At 60.8% G+C, this 15,346-nt stretch overlaps 1 protein-coding gene across 4 annotated transcripts in view; it reads right to left on the bottom strand.

Annotated features, from left to right (window-relative positions):
- Positions 1 to 9: 9 nt before the first annotated feature.
- Positions 10 to 15,346, bottom strand: part of SCUBE3 (signal peptide, CUB domain, EGF-like 3) — a 34,407-nt gene continuing 19,070 nt past the window's right edge. Inside the window, exons 7-23 of one of the 4 annotated variants that reach the window (XM_014953613.1) lie at positions 14,782 to 14,829; positions 10,964 to 11,080; positions 9,237 to 9,359; positions 8,627 to 8,743; positions 7,348 to 7,470; positions 6,728 to 6,862; positions 6,330 to 6,422; positions 6,128 to 6,244; positions 5,881 to 6,042; positions 5,335 to 5,538; positions 5,069 to 5,230; positions 4,181 to 4,348; positions 3,929 to 4,090; positions 3,475 to 3,672; positions 2,851 to 3,003; positions 2,593 to 2,672; positions 10 to 2,409 (exon numbers count right to left, since the gene is read on the bottom strand). In XM_014953613.1, coding sequence (XP_014809099.1) covers positions 2,260 to 2,409; positions 2,593 to 2,672; positions 2,851 to 3,003; positions 3,475 to 3,672; positions 3,929 to 4,090; positions 4,181 to 4,348; positions 5,069 to 5,230; positions 5,335 to 5,538; positions 5,881 to 6,042; positions 6,128 to 6,244; positions 6,330 to 6,422; positions 6,728 to 6,862; positions 7,348 to 7,470; positions 8,627 to 8,743; positions 9,237 to 9,359; positions 10,964 to 11,080; positions 14,782 to 14,829 — 2,312 coding nt within the window. In that variant the 3' untranslated portion in view covers positions 10 to 2,259. Of the gene's footprint in view, positions 2,410 to 2,592; positions 2,673 to 2,850; positions 3,004 to 3,470; positions 3,673 to 3,928; positions 4,091 to 4,180; positions 4,349 to 5,068; positions 5,231 to 5,334; positions 5,539 to 5,880; positions 6,043 to 6,127; positions 6,245 to 6,329; positions 6,423 to 6,727; positions 6,863 to 7,347; positions 7,471 to 8,626; positions 8,744 to 9,236; positions 9,360 to 10,963; positions 11,081 to 14,781; positions 14,830 to 15,346 lie in introns of all 4 variants that reach the window. The other 3 variants (XM_014953614.1, XR_001413305.1, XM_014953615.1) reach the window with 3 other exon arrangements.

The following is a 15,346-nucleotide window of genomic DNA, read 5'->3' as shown; positions in this document are numbered from 1 at the left end:
GATGTGGAGCTTCCAAAAAACAGGGCGGCAGGAGGGGGAAACCCACAGCTGGGATGAATCAGGACAGACTTTTCCAACCCACAAATCTCAGGGACAAAACTCGGCCCCGTTTTGCCGGCGCTCGCCCAGCCCCAAACCCCCAGTGGAGCCCAGAAGCAGCTCTCGGGGCATTGGATGGAGGAGGGAAAAGGTGGGCAAGCGGCTGCCACCCGGTTTCAGCAAGGATTTACCCAGGGAGGGGGGGGAATGTGCAGAGAAATAAATAATTGGTTCATCAAGAGCAGGGCTGGCCCTAGATGTGGTCAAGGGGACAGCGAGAGACGAGCCGGGAGGGGACCTGCCAATGGGAAAGCTGGTAGGAAAGTCAACCACGTCTAGTCCTGCCAGCTCCAGGTCTTTGAGAGGATGAAGATGGGGATGAAGGTGTGGGGAGGTGACGGCCGAGAGGGGGTTGCAGGGCTGGAAAGGGAGGAAGGTTTGGGGAGGAGGAAGAGGGGTGACCAGCGGCAGCAGCCGCCTGTCCCCAGGGGTCCTGTCCAGCTGCGTGGAGATCCCAGGGGACAAACCCATCGGTGATGTCCACCATCGTCCCCAGCCGTGCCTGTCTGTGAAGCTGGGGGTAAGGGGGGTGGCAGGACAGGGTCCCCCCCAGGATCTGCTCCCTGGGGAGGGGTTCCCACAGCATCCCAGCAGGACGAGCCCACAGAGAGGGATGGAGCCAAAAAGACCTGAAGGGATTTAGAAGCACGAAGCCTCCCCAGAGCTGGGGAGGGCGCAGACCTCCATACCTGGGGGGAGAGATTTCGGGGCTGAACACAGGGGCAGCTCCACTCTTCTGCCAGCGTGACCCCTTGGACCCTGCCCCGGGGGTTCTCCTGGCTCTCCCCCAGGTCTTGGCTTGTCCCCAGGTCCCTGCAGGGAAGCAAAACTCTTTGTGACAAGCAGGTGATGGGGCCGAGTTCTGCATCTTCCTCGTGACAGGGCTTGAAAAACCCTCAAACTGTGGAGGATCAGCCCAAAAGCAAAGTCACCTCGGCTGGTCCGTCGCCTCCACGGACGGACCGAGACGCCTCCAAAAACTCACTCCATCACGTGCTGAGCAGGAGAGGCACCGTCTCCCCCCCAGAAAAGGGGGTTTTATGAGGGACAAAGGTGGCAGAAAAGGGTTGCAAGGCTTGAAAACGCCATCCCACCGGTCAGCGGCAGCCCGGGGCTGGGTTTGCTTTGGGTGGGTGGTGGGGTTGTTTCTTTTTTGTTACAAACGCACATTCTCATTTCTCAGGCAGGTATAAATATTGTCGTTTCTAGTAGAAAACAAAACAAAAACAAAAACTTCCCTCTAAATAATATAAAGAAGACTCAAATGATTGCACTTAATACATATGAAAAAGGTAGAAAGGAGGATATTCCTAGTGCACAAATGTTTACTCCTGCTCTTCACAAAGCTTGCTTTTCCGAGTTACTCTTTGGCAGAGCTTGTAAGAAAGTCTGGTTCCTTGGCACGAGTGTCTGGGGGGGGAGGGGGGGGCAAAAAAAAAAAAAAACCAAAACCCGAACCCGGCTGCAAAGTCCTTCTCCTTCGCTCCCTGTTCTCTCCCGTGCAGCCAGACATTGTTCTCCGGGAACGTGGCTTGGCTGTGCTTCCCTCCCAGCGCCAGCGCGGCTCTCCGGAGCGACGGCCACCGGAGCCACCGCGGTTGCCGGTCCCTGGTGCGCTTTGCTTTGTCAATCTCTCCTTTAAATTCTCTTTTTCATCAAGTATGCTTTTGTCTAAAATTCTCCCCCCCCCGCCGATCTCCGCAAAGCGATGCCGGTGCCCACGACCCAGGCACTGCCATAAAATGACTCGGTTACCTTCGTGCCGTCCCCTGCGAAAGGGCTTGGAGGGGCTGCAGCCGTGGGCGGGAAGGACAACGACCCCCCCAGCGATGCCCCGAGGAACGGGGACAGACCTGGTGTCACAGGGGGGACAGAGGCCGGCGAAAGGACCAGAGCTTCGGTTTCTGAAGGAGAAGCTGCTTTGGCAGAGAGGAGCGGCTTCGCTGGCGGCGGGATGAGACCGGAGCATCCCCCCTCGCCCCGGCCGGGGGCACGGCTCTGCGGGGAGCGGCGGAGAAATGGTAGGGGGGGATGTCTGCGGGGTGATGAGAGGTGGCGGTCCTGCCGGAGCCGAGCGGAGGAAGGAGAAAATTGGAAAGGAGAAGGAAGGGAGAAGAGGTTTTCCTTGGCTGCGGGGTGGCCCGGGGGGGTGTGGGGGGGCTATTTGTAAGGCCGGAGGAAGCTGGAGACTTTGGAGCGCAGGAGTTTGATGAAGGAGCGGGGCAGCATCTCCTTGTGTTTCTCCGTGTACTTGAAGTAGTTCTGGGGGTGCGCCAGCACGTCGAAGAAAGCTTTGATGAGCTTCTTGTCCTGCGGGGAAGGCAAGGTGGAGGCGGGGGGGGGTCACCATCCCACCCCGTGCTCCCCTGAGGTGGCTCTGAACCAAAGCCAGGAGCTCAGGGGGGAACATGGGGGCACGATGGGGAGGATGCTCCTGCACGCCAGCATCCCCCAGAGACCCGGGAAGCGAGGACCCGGAGGGGATGCACTCACCTTGAGGATCTCCTGGTGGTTCTCGGAGGCGTAGAGCCTGCCGTCCCGCACGATGTCCTCCACCAGCTGCTCGTAGTCCTCTGCAACACCCAGATGAAAAATACCGTCAGGGCACGGGCTGTCACTTGTCCCCAAACCTCTGGTGCCCATCCCTGAGTCCGCTCCCCCTTGAACACACGGGAGGTGGGAATTGGGGGTGACCCGGGTACCGCAGCAGACAGGGGGCCACCAGCATGTCCCCCTGTCCCCCTTGCTCACCGTCGTAGGTGACGTAGGGGATCTGGAAGCCCCGGGCGCTGTTGGCTTCACTGGTTTTGAAGTTGATCCACAGTTTCCGAGAGCGGGCGGTGAAGGCGATGGGCCTCTCGTAGGTCTGGCACGTCTCGTAGGTGGTGATGGAGGACGGGGAGGCTGCGGGGGGGGTAAGGGGGGAACGGCGAGGGGCTGCGTGATGCTGGATGCCCAGCAGCAGAGCTGCCCCCAGCTCTACTGGGCTTAAATGCTCAGGGTGAAGGGGAGCACCAGGGATGGGAACTGTCCGTGTTTGGTGAAGGCTGACAACAACCTCACGTTACATATTGGGGATGTTATTCCTCTCTTGCTCTGGAAAGCTCCAAACAGGGCTTTTTAACCCCCAAAAAGGAGTGGTGAGACATGAGCGTGCCACCCCACCAATGCTTAGTCCATGCACATTCCCCTGATCCACCAAGGCACCGGGGTGGCAGAGTGATGCTGATATCCCTGCTCACCTAATTCCCAAAAATTCCCTCCTGACACCCGGGAATGCAGTTTTCTCCCTTTGGAGAAGGCAGCTCGGCCAAACCCCAGCCTGTTCCTCCCCCGGCTTCCCCCCTGCGCACCGCGGCACGCTCGGTTACCTACAGTTTTTCCGCATGACCAAGACGTCGCCGCACTCATCCTCGGAGGGGAGGAAGATCTCCGGCACCACGATGAGGATCTTGCGCTTGGGCGGGGGGTTGATGTTCCAGGTGCACTCAACGTTGGCGGGGTAATTCCCCGGGTAGTTGGGGGACTCAATGTAGCCCGTGTATTCGCCCAGCTCCCCCCCGCACTGGCGGTCTGCAAGGCACGGAGAGCTAGTTCAACTGGGAACCAGTGGCATGGGCACTGGGACAGGGAGGGGGGGTTACTGGGCAAGAGGGGTGTGCTCTATTAGCCCCACTCCATGCATCCCCCCCATACCTGCATCCATAAAGCATGGAAATGACCCCAAACTCTATTTTAAGGCATTTTAAAATACTTTTGAGGGAGGAGCCCAGTTCTCACCATGCCTGTACCACCCCCCGCCTCTTCCATCGCATCCCAGTTCACCTACTTTTGCACTGGGACACGGAGGTGGAGCCGTCGAAGTCGGTGGTGGTGTTGCCGGGACAGGCGATGCAGTAATTTTGCCGGAAATCGGGCTGGTAGGTGCCCACGGCGCAGCGGATGCAGCGGTGGACGCTGGTGTTGTAGTAATGCCCGGGGGAGCACTGGACTGGGGGGGTCAGAGAACAAGAGGAGGCTGTCAGCCACTGCCACGGCCCCCACGGGGTGTCCCCCTCCCCGGGGACTGGCTCCCACCTACCTTTGGTGTCGCAGTCCTGGAAGGAGAGGGCTCCCTCGTGGCGGGTGGTCAGCCCCCCGCCGCAGGGGAAGCAGAGCGCCCGCCCCACCTCGGGCTGGTAGGTCCCGCGGGGACACGGCTGGCAGGGCTTGAAGCCATCGGAGGAGTGCTGGCCGGGGGGACACTGACCTGCGGGCACAGGCACCCGGTGTGCCCCGGGCTCCCCCACCCCCAGCCCAGCTCCCCTCCCCCCAGCCCTGGCAGCACCAATAAATCCAGAACAAGCACTGCCCTTCCCAGAGTCCCCTCTAAATGCCCCAAATAGTGACTTTTAAGGGTCCTGGGGATGCTCAGGGGTTTTCCCCTCTTCTGGATGGGGGCTGACGGCTGATGGTTGAGGCTGCAGCCCTGGGCACGGTGCATGGACATCCCCAAGAGAATCATAGAATGATCAGAGTCAGAAGGGACCTTGAAGCCCACCCAGTGCCACCCCCTGCCCTGGGCAGGGACACCTCCCACCACACCAGGTTGCTCCAAGCCCCCTCCAACCTGCCCTTGAACCCCTCCAGGGATGGGGCAGCCACAGCTTCTCTGGGCAACCTGGGCCAGGCTCTCACCACCCTCACACCAAACAAGTTCTTCCCCACATCTCAGCTCCATCTCCCCTCTTTCAGTGTCAAACCCTTCCCCCTCGTCCTCGGGCTCCCCTCCCTGATCCAGAGTCCCTCCCCAGCTTTCCTGGAGCCTCTTGAGGGACTGGAAGGGGCTCCAAGGTCTCAACAGAGCCTTCTCTTCTCCAGGCTGAACCCCGCCAACTCTCTCAGCCTGTCCTCACAGCAGAAGGGCTCCAGCCTTCAGAGCATCATGCCCCTCCTGGTCCCCCCCGCCACCCCTCCGTGCCCCCCTTACCTGTGCAGCCGGTGATGTTGGTGGCTCCCACCGGTCCGAAAGCATCACCGCGGGGACACAGGTCGCAGGAGAGCTGCCCCTCCTTCTCCTGGTAGGTGCCGGGAGGGCAGGGGACACACTGCTCCGTCTGGCCGTGGTAATACGTTCCCTGCGAGCAGCTAACTGAGAGCCAGGGGGGACGTCAGTGACATGCTGGGGGAATTGTCACCTCTGGGGGGGACAACTGGCCGGTCCCCCACCCCAGGACACCCCGCGATGCTCCTTACCACACTTGCCACCCAGGCGCTGCTGGCCTGGCCCACAGCTCTCCTGCCGCTCCGGGGCCACGCTCAGCTTCCTCGCCACCTCGTACTCCATCCCCGCGAAACGCAGCAGGAACCGCTCCTGGTTGATGGATTTCTTCAGGGCTTTGATGGCTGACTTCAGCTTCTTCTCCACCCTCTGCCGCAGGCACTGCAGGTTGCAGCCAGCTGGGGGGGGCAGGAGGAAATGGGGGGGTTCAAGGATGGAGAGGGTAACCTAGCAGGATTAAAACCATCTCCCAGATGCTCAGCTACAAGTGCTGCCCAGCACATCCCAGTATGGTGAGGAATGAAGACTGGTTTGGCTTTCCTTGCTTCGTGGGGATGGCATTGTCCCCCTGGTCCCACTGCCCCCCCGGTCCCATCACTGTCCCCCCTGGTCCCATCACTGTTCCCTGGTCCCACCACCACTCCCCTGGTCCCATCACCATTCCGTGGTCCCACCACTGTCCCACTGGTCCCACCACCCCTGTCTGCACCCGAGACGTGTCAAGCCAGCGCCGTGCCCACCTGTGATCTCCTCTGGCTTGATCTCTGCCTCGAACTCCAGGGTGATGCGTGTCACCTCCTTGTTGGAGGAGTTGCGAGCCCGGCGGCCCTTCCCCTTCTTGGACGAGTCACACTTGAGGTTGACGAAGGCAACCTGGCAGTCGGAGCAAGGCGCCGACCCGCCTGCGCGTGGGGGGACAAGTCAGGACCCCATCCCTCCCGGGGGGACGGGCATCCCTGGCATCTCCCCGCCGCCATCACGCCTCACCTTGCACCCCAGCCTTCCCAGCCTCCTCCTGCTTGCCCTTGGCCCGCGGGTGCAGGTGGCACTTGGCATCCTTGATCTTGAAGGAAGCCTTTTGCTTGACTGGGGCAGTGACAGTCTCTAAAAGAAAAGGTGGGTGCTCAACCACCCCGGCGTGGGGCAGCCTGGCCGGCGGTGGCTGTGGCCACCCCGGGAGCCCCCTTACCGAGACACTGCTGGCTGCTGTTGGCGGGTCTCTGCTGGCCACCCTGCCGCAGGACGGGGGTCCCACAGCTCACCGTGTAGCTGCTGTCGGACTCTGTGGGATGGAGGAACGGGAGTCGGGGGATGCCGGAGCGACCGCCCCGTCCCCACCATGCTCTGCTGGATGATGCAGGGAGGGATGGCTGCACCATGAGGGATGATGCTCAGCTCCCCGCTGTGGGGATCCTGCACCAGGGACCCATCCCATGGATCTACACCTCCCTCCCTCGCCATGGCCACTGCTTGGGTGGGCTTCACCCTGGCCGTGCAGCCGCTCCTCTCCCCCCCACCCCAAGTCTGGGTCGTGCAGGGAAATGGGGACCCCCCTGCCCGTGCCAGCGGTGGCACCGGTGCTGGTACCTGGCAGAAAGCGGGCCTTGGAGGCGCAGGTGAGGGCACAGCTGTCCTTCTTGCCCGTCTTGTTGCAGGTGAGGGTGGCCCGCGGTGGCACTGAACCTGGCAGGCATTTCACCAGCTCTGAGGGACACGCGCCGGCTGGTGATGACAAGTGGGGAGCCCGTGGCTGGCACAGCCTGGGGACACGCAGGGGACCCCTGCGCCCTCCCAGGTCACGAGGGGATTCACCAGGGAGTAGAGGGTGCCAGAGCACGACATAGGGACCCTGGACCCCAACCCCCCCAGCTCCTCCTTGGAGATGTCAGACATGATTAATGGCTTTCAATTTTTTGGTGGAGGGAGCAGTGGGGAGGGCACAGCCAGAGCCACGAAAACAGCCCCCTTAGGGACACTTGCTAGTGCAAAAGTTCACGGCCGGCCCTGAGCATGGTCAAAAAAGCAATGAGATGACCAAGGGCAGAGGGAGCAGGACAACACCCTATGGCACTTCCCACCCAGACCCAGGTGAGATGGACATGAGACCCCAGCCCAAAGCAAGCCCACCCCAGAGCATCCCTGCACCAGGATGCCCCAAAACCCCTGTGCTCTCCCCCAGGAATTTAATCCCAACAGCCCCGATGTACCTATACAGTCCTTTTTGTTCCAGTGCAGCTTGCAGCCGGTGGGACAGGTACACTGGTAGCTGCCGGGCGTGTTGATGCAGCCAAATTTGCAGCCCCCCCGGTTGATGCTGCATTCGTCCACGTCTGCAGGGAAGAAGGGAGAAGCTGGTGGGCGAGGGGCAGCGGGACCCTCCTGGCTCTGACACTGAACTGCTGCATCACCTCAGGGCTGTGATATTACATGGATAAATTGCCTGGCTGGGGATGGGAGACGTGCACCGCAGGGCGCTTCCAGCCGTGTCCCCTCCCTGCAGCCCCTCAGGGACGCGGGGACCCCCGATTGCCAGCGTCCCCGAGGGCCAGGCGGTGACGGGTGCAGCCCACCCAGGCTGAGCCCGGCCCCGCGGTGGGCTGGGGAGCTGCGGGGGGCAGCAGACGGAGCTGACATGGAAGCACTTAGCCAAATTCAAAAGGCAGCTGCTCGGCAGCCCCAGCCCCTCTTCCCCATGGTAGGGACCTTCCATCCCAGTCCCCCTCCCCACGGCAGAGACCCTCTGCCACAGCCCGAAATGGGGCATCCATCCTCCAGGTCTGGCATGGAGCATGGGAAAAGGTGGGGAGCAGCCAGGGATGGAGCTGCCCCCCTCAAAACACCCCTCCCTGCCCAGCTCCTCCTTCTCAGGAGCATCGGTGGGAGCCAGTGACCCCTCCATCGCGGGGTCTCACCAAGAGCATCCCGGGGGATGCGCTGGCTCATGCTGGCTGTGTATTTTGGGAGCACAAGGAGGGTCGCCCACCCTCGCTGACCAGGCAGTGCCGGAGCACCCGGAGTAGTGCCACCGTCACCCCGAGCTGACGGCACCGCTGCCGCGACACGCTCCGGCAACCCCCCCAAAGCGTGTTTCATCTGCCTCCTCGCTTCCCGGGGGCACCGCACGCCCCCGCCCTGGGGAGCTATCTGCCTTGTGAAACTTAAATCAAACCCTTTTGATGTTCCCCTTCCCACCCCGTCCCAGCTCCCTGCCAAAAACGCCGGGGATTTCTCCCTCTCTCCCGCTGCAGACAAGTCGCAAATTGTTCCTGTCGCTCCGTTTGAAGTTGCAGACACCAGCGTCTGGCTGCGAGCCCCCTCCCTGCCTGGCCCCAGCTCAGGGTACGTGGGGAACCCACCCCCCCGTAGGTCTTTGGGGTGAGTGGTGTCCCCAGGGGTCCTGCAGCAACCACGCCGTGGGGCTCCCCTATCCCTGCGTGCCCCCGTGTGCCCCCCTGGGACCCAGACCCAGCATCCAGCCATCCCTACCTCCGCAGTGGGTGAGCCCGTAGAGCGTGTAGCCCTTGTTGCAGAGGCACTGGAAGCTGCCGGGGGTGTTGATGCAGAGGTGGTCGCAGGTCCGGTCGAAGGAGCACTCGTCGATGTCTGGAGGAAAGGCAAGGGGGAAAGGTGAGGGTGACGTGGTGGAGGGGCGTCCCCTTCCCGCTCCAGCAAGCTCGGGCTGCACTGGGATGCTCCATCCCACAGGGCTGCAGGGAATGTCATGACCTTCATCCCAGGGTTGAGTGAGGCCGGAGGATTTCACCTGGCATCTGCCTAATTGCTGGCTTTAACTCTGCCATGGGACGAGCCCAGAAATCCCCAACTCAGGAGCAGGGCTGGGACGACAGCCCAGCTCAGCAGATCAAAGGGCTAAGCCCCAGACCAGAACCCAAATCCAACACTAATTCCCCGAAGGATGTATGTGGTCCAGAGGAAAGCAAAGAGGAATGAGTAACGGGGCCAGAACTCCTCCAGCAGCAGCGGTGGGAGGGCTGGGAACTGCCAGAGGGCAGGGAGAGGTGACATCCCCAGGCAGGACAGGGAGAGGTGACATCCCCAGGCACGGCAGGGTGTCCGGGGTCCCGCTGCCCCTTACCTTGGCAGTTCCTCTCGTTGATGAGCAGCTTGTAGCCCTTCTTGCAGCTGCACTCGAAGCTGCCCACTGTGTTCCTGCAGATGTGGTCGCAGCCGCCGTTGTTGAGCCGGCACTCGTCGATGTCTGGTGGGGACAGGGGACACGCGTCACGTCCCGGCTGGGATGCTCAGCCAGGAGAGCAGGGTCCTCCCTCTGGACCCCATCCCCACTGGGAGCCGGCAAATGGGGGACACCCTTTGGGCTCTGATGGTCACTGAGGGAACGTGGCTGCTGGTTTTATCTGGGCAGCCGATGCACGACACCGGGGACACTGGGGACACCGGCCAGGGCTCCTGGGCTCAGCTCCCCTTGGAAGCTGTGCAAAGCCTTTAGTTTGGGCAGGCCTCAGCATCCTCCCAAGCAGAGCCAGGGTCTCTGAAAGAGCCTCTCAGCTGGGGCAAAGCACCAGACCGGAGTCTTGCAGAGTCACGGGCTTGTGCTGGGGGATAATTCTGAGGAGCAGGCGCAGCAGGAAAAAAGACCAAGCCAGGTGGGGAAACCTCCTCATTCAAAAACAGCCGCTTGAGAAAAATAAATACTTTTCAACCCTCACCCCTCTGCTGGCCGTCTCCTTCCTGCCGTAAACACAGCTAAAAATGACAATGCACAAAAACTGCAAAGAGCCCCAAAAACCTGGAAAGAGGCTGGCACTTAGGTTTTTAAGTTGGTTTGTTGGTTTGGTTTTTTTTCCACTTTTTCCACTCATCACAAAATTTACTGCTAGGAAACGACCTGTAAAATGGAAGGCGACCAGGAAAAGGCAGTCGCCTTCCCCGTCCCTCCATCCCCCAGCGCCGGGGCAGCAGCTCTGCCTCTCTGGGGCTGGGGTTTTCTTTTTACGACTGCGAGGGAGCGAGCTGTAAACCAGCCCACAGCCCTCATAAAACCCCCCAGACACAGGGGACGTGGCTCCGGGTTATTGCACGTTCCTGGAAACTGCAGAATTGGAGAAGGCTGGGGGAGCTGGGGGTGGGGGGGATGCTCTGATAAAAAAAGAGGGGGCAGGGGGCTTCTGGAAGCAGTCAGCAGGTAGACAGGCAGCCAGCAGCGGGACGGGGGTCTCCTTTCAACCAGGGTCAAGTTCCCAGAGCTGCTGGAAGACACAACGCAGGCACCGGCCAGCCCTGGGGTCACGGGGTCCCCCTGCCCGGGGTGGGGGGGAATTTGGAGGGGATTTGGGGTAACCAGGCTGGACTTCCCCCCCCTCGCAGGGACAGGCGGATGGGGATGTCGGTGGGATCCCATGGTGTCCTCCCCAAAGTGGGACACGGTGCTCGGACCCAGCCCAATATGAGCCACAAAGGGGCTCGTGCCCCACAAATTCCCAGAGTGGGTGTGGATTTCCTGCACAACCACCCCCTGCCCACGGGGAAACTGAGGCAGGGGGGTGGAACGAGGTGGGATGGGACCCTCCAACCCCACAACTGCCATGCCACCACCTCCAACTTGACCTCACCCTCTTTTCACTCCCTCCTTCCCCAAGGGACCAGGGGTGACCACAGCACTTTTAGCAAGGTGGCTGAGTTCCCACGCCGGGGGGGGAGACCCCCGTCCCCGTGGATGCAAACACCGAGCAAGGGGACGCTGCAGGTAACACCGAGCTGAGCTAAAACTCAGCCTTTTCTAAGGGGACCGAGGACACGAGGGGGGGTCTGGGAGACACCCCAGCCCCGCTGGCACCCACCTACCTTTGCACGTCTTCCTGTCGGGCTGCAGCATGAAGCCCATGGGGCAGCTGCAGTGCACACCCGTGGCCGCGTCGTGACACTTGCTGTCACAGCCCCCGTTGTTCACAGCACAGGTCTCTGCAGGGAGAGAGGAGAGGACACTCAGGGTGAGGGACCGGGGTCTAAAAAGCTGGGGAGGGTGTCACCCCCCAGGTGTCCCCATGCCAGCGAAAAGTTCCCACGTCACCCAGATGTCCCCATGCCGCAGTGTGGGAGAGGCAGTGGGTGCAAACCTCCCCACGGAGCCCACCCAAACCACCCTTGGCTTTTCACGCAGCCCTTAACGAGGTCACGGAGCCCCCCTAATTAACAAACACCCCCGACGCAGAGTGCAAGGACCGAGGGTTTAAGGCATTAAGGCTTGATGGTCCCGTAGCATCTTCCGCCTCCGCAGGTGACCCAGTGCTGGTTGCCTTCCCCATCGCCCACCCGGGGGCTGCTCCCCAGGGATTTTGGAGGTGAAACAAGGGCACGTGTGATTCACCCCGGCTGCAGCCCAGTGCTAAGGCAGAGAAAAGCACCCAGATTTCCCCTTTTGCCACAAAAAGCCCTGCGCAACCCTCCCGCCTTCCAGCAACCTGCTCTTACAGACCGGGTATCGGCATTTAAGGCAGAGCGGGGAGTGGGGACAGCCCTGTCCCCTTGTTAGAGGAGGATTTATTAATTACAGGCAGCAGCAGCCAGCTGTCCCAGGGAGGACGGGGTCGGGGACACAGGCAGGGACGCACAGGCAGAGCCGCTGCCGGTTGCGAAAGAGCCGAGACTCGGGGCGCTGGGAAAAGCGGAGGTGGTTTGAGGGAGGCTCTTCATTCCCGAAACGCGGCGCGTTTTCAGCTGACGGAGGGAAAAGCGGCTCCGTGGGATTAATTCCGCCACGCTCAGCCCCCGCGCTGGCATCGGGGCTGCACGTCCCCCAAAAACAGGGTCCAGCAGAGCCCAGCAGCTCCAACAAGGAGGAATGGATTTTCCAAGTGACAAAGTCACAGCCCTTGGTGAGCAAAACGTTCCCGGAGCCGGGTCTCGACAGGGGTGTCCGTGCTGCTGCTCCCCAGGGATGCAGGTGCACAGCCCCCATCCCCAGCACGATGGAGGAGGGGGCCCAGCCCTCCCTTTGCCACGGCCACCACAAAGCCACCGGTGACCCCGTGCCACCGGTCCCTAACCACCATCCACCGCTCGGGCACGCCGGCCAGTCCAGTGTCACGGGCTAATTTGGGAGACGCTTTGTATAATTAGAACACACACACACAGAGGCAGCATCAGTGGAAAAAAAAAAATCCAATTATTTTTTTTTTTTAAAAAAGCTAATTATTTCAGTATTATCAAAGTCAGCTGTTGCTGGTAGGACTAGAAGGGACACTAATTTAAATGAGGCATTTTCAGCTTGACAGCTTCCCTGTGAGATCAATCCTCAATTTTGGTCCTAACCACCAGAACAATGGTTTGAAGTGCATTAAGTTGTTCACAAAGGATAATAAAATATTCCTTTCAGAAGGCTGGTTGCTCGGATAAATGAGGCGTTTGGGCTTCAAGGAACCCAAGATGAAAATGCCTTGAAGAAATTCCTTGGAAAGAGCAAAATCCCAGGTTCTCCCGCTCTTTGCGAGCGCCGCATGGGGTGGGAATGACTGAACCATCCAACCATTTGCCGCGGGGCGAGGGAGCTGGGATCGCTCTGTGCTCGTCTTGCCGCTGCTATTTTTACGATGTCCCATAATAAGAGAACAAAAGGGACCATTTTATGCAATTAATAGCCAGCACAATTACAAAACCGAGCGGCAAGGGAAGGATTTCTGCAGATTTTATCATTCCTCCAGCCAGGTTCTCGCGCCGCACAGAGCCCGGCTGTGCCGGGACCGTTCCCCCCCCGGCGCCGGGACGAAGCGCACGGTGCGGGCGACACCGCGCCCAAGGGAAGGGAAGCTTTTCTGGAAGCCCGATGAATTATCCAACACCAGCCTTTGTTCCAGCAGCTGCTGCAGAAGCAGCCCAGGGAGGATTCTCATTTAACAGTGTTGCTGCCGGGATGAGACACCGGGATGGAGGAGCCAGAGAAACGGATGCACCGGAGGTCGGGAGGGGAAAACAGGGCTCTCTGGGGACTGTGGTGTCCTGGGCACCCTTCAGCATCCTCCAACACTGCAGCACCCATCTCCCCTTCACACCTTCAGGGAATTTTGGCTAAGATGGAAAGTAAAGCAAGTCCTTCCCGCCATCCTATGAGGATGCAGCCGCTGCCTGAGGCATCCAGGGGGTGGGAGCTGAGCCAGCCCCACTGCAAACCCCTCTGCGAAGGTGGGGGGACCATGTCCTGTAGGCTCTGCACAAGCTGGGGGCGGGGGCATCCATGTCTTAAAAGCTTTGCAAAAACCTGGGGGGGGTTGCTGTGGGGGTACCTGGGAGGCAGCGGAGGTGGGAGGGCACGGGGCCAGGCGCTGGAGCAGGGCTCCGGGAGAGCAGCATTGTTCATGGGGTGCCGGCAGCCCCAGGGCTGCTCCCAGCCTGGCGTGACTCACCCAACCACACAGGGCTTTGGCGAGGGCCTCCATCGCTCGGGGAGGGAGAAGACAAAGCAGCCTGTGCACACACACACACACACGCACGAACACACACACACACTCTCTTTCCCACCCTCCTCCATCCCAGCTCCGGTCTCGCTTCCCGACCGCCACGGAAACCCTGGCCCTGCTCGCACCCTGCGCCGTGCTGGCTGTCACCGGGCACCAACAGAGCCCCTGCCCGTGTCCCCTGCCCGTGCCCCCTGCCCATGTCCCCTGCCCATGTCCCCTGCCCATGTCCCCGCAGTGTCCTGCCCACACACGCTCTGGCTTCGCCTCCACCTGCTGGGAAGCAGCAATGGCAGCAGGATTGCCATCCCACAAGCCAGAGGAGATAATTGGGTGGTAATCAGAAGGATTACAGCCGGGTTGGCTGGAGCGGGGTGATGGCGGGGAGCTGGGGGGGCCCCCCCCCTTCTCCCACCCGCTGGGGAAAGGCTCTGCAGAGCCCCCCGAAAGCTCGATGCCGCCGGCGAGCTGTGCACCCACAGCTTCTCCCGGGTTTTGCATGCACCCAGCACATCCACAAACAAGATTCCCCACCACAGAGAAGCCGCTGGACCTTCAGGCTGCCTCAGTGTCCTTCTGGGCTGGGCAGAGGCATCTCCTTACCTTTCAGAAGGGCTTAGAAACCTGGCGCAGGGTTGCAAAGAAATCCTTGGGGAAGCAGCCGAGGTGCCAGCCCAATTAAAGGTCATTGACAGCTCTGGGATTTGCTGCCCCGAAGCACAATTAGCAGCTTTACCAAACCCTGGGACATCCTCAATGTCCCCGTGTCCGCAGAGGGGACCGTCTGTGAGCGGGGGGACTCCAGGAAGGGGTGATTTTGGGAGCACAGAGACGGGCACAAGCATCCCCCTCCCCATCACGCAGCCACCAGCAGACCACAGCTAGCTCCTGGTGGGTGGCCACGGTGGGGGGACAACCATTGCCACAGCCACTGGAAAGCAGAATATCACCCCTGCACCGGGCTGGGTGACCAAAGCAACGCGAGAGCCCCCGCCTCATGCAAGCACAGCCAGGGGAGGGTCTTTCTCTGTTCGCCCCCAAGCAAAGTCCGCCCGAGCTCTGCGGGGTTTCAAAGCAGCAGGGGGGGACAGGGTTAGTGAGGCATGCGGTTAGCGCGACAGCTCAGCCCCCCGAACCCCGTTAGGATCTCGAGATGAGAGACCGTCTACAGTTAGACCCCTCCGCAGAGATAGAGAGAACAAAAATATTTACCATTAGAAAACGTCTCAACGATAACGTGTTGCTGGAAGTGTCTCTCCCCTGTTTAACATTATAAAAAAGTGATTTAGAAACAGTGTCCAGCAAGGAGCTCGGTTGGTGTCACACATCAATGGGTTCGACTCCACTGCCTTTCCAGCCTGGTGGAAATTGCCCCTTTGGGTTTTTTCTCCCCCCCGCCACCTCCCAAAAGAGCCAAAACCAGAGGATTGGGTCTGGTGCTATCGACTCCTCCATCACCCTGTCTGAAGCATCCCGTGCCCCGCAGCCTCTCCAAACCCCCTCCGGTTTCGTGCCCCACGTCGTGCCGCCGGAGCCCCAAGCGAGAGGGAGGAAGCGCGTTATGAAGAGCGTTAGTGCAGCTCGTTAGTCTGGGGAATCGGGTCCTCGTCGGAGCAAAACCAGCACGTGCCGGGGCAGGTTGTAATCCCTGAGAGGAGCCGTATGGCACCGTGTGGCCGTGGGCCTCAGGAAGGCAACCGCATCCCGTCGGTGGCACTTGCACTGCTGGGATTTAGCAGAAGAGCCCAAATTTTGGGTGCTCTTGGGCTGCTCAGCT

This window comes from Calidris pugnax, unplaced genomic scaffold (assembly GCF_001431845.1).
Source record: "Calidris pugnax isolate Ruff unplaced genomic scaffold, ASM143184v1 scaffold245, whole genome shotgun sequence".
Classification (NCBI taxonomy): domain Eukaryota; kingdom Metazoa; phylum Chordata; class Aves; order Charadriiformes; family Scolopacidae; genus Calidris; species Calidris pugnax.
The sequence above is the reverse complement of the archived record's forward strand: the minus strand, read 5'-3'. Positions and strand labels throughout refer to the sequence as shown.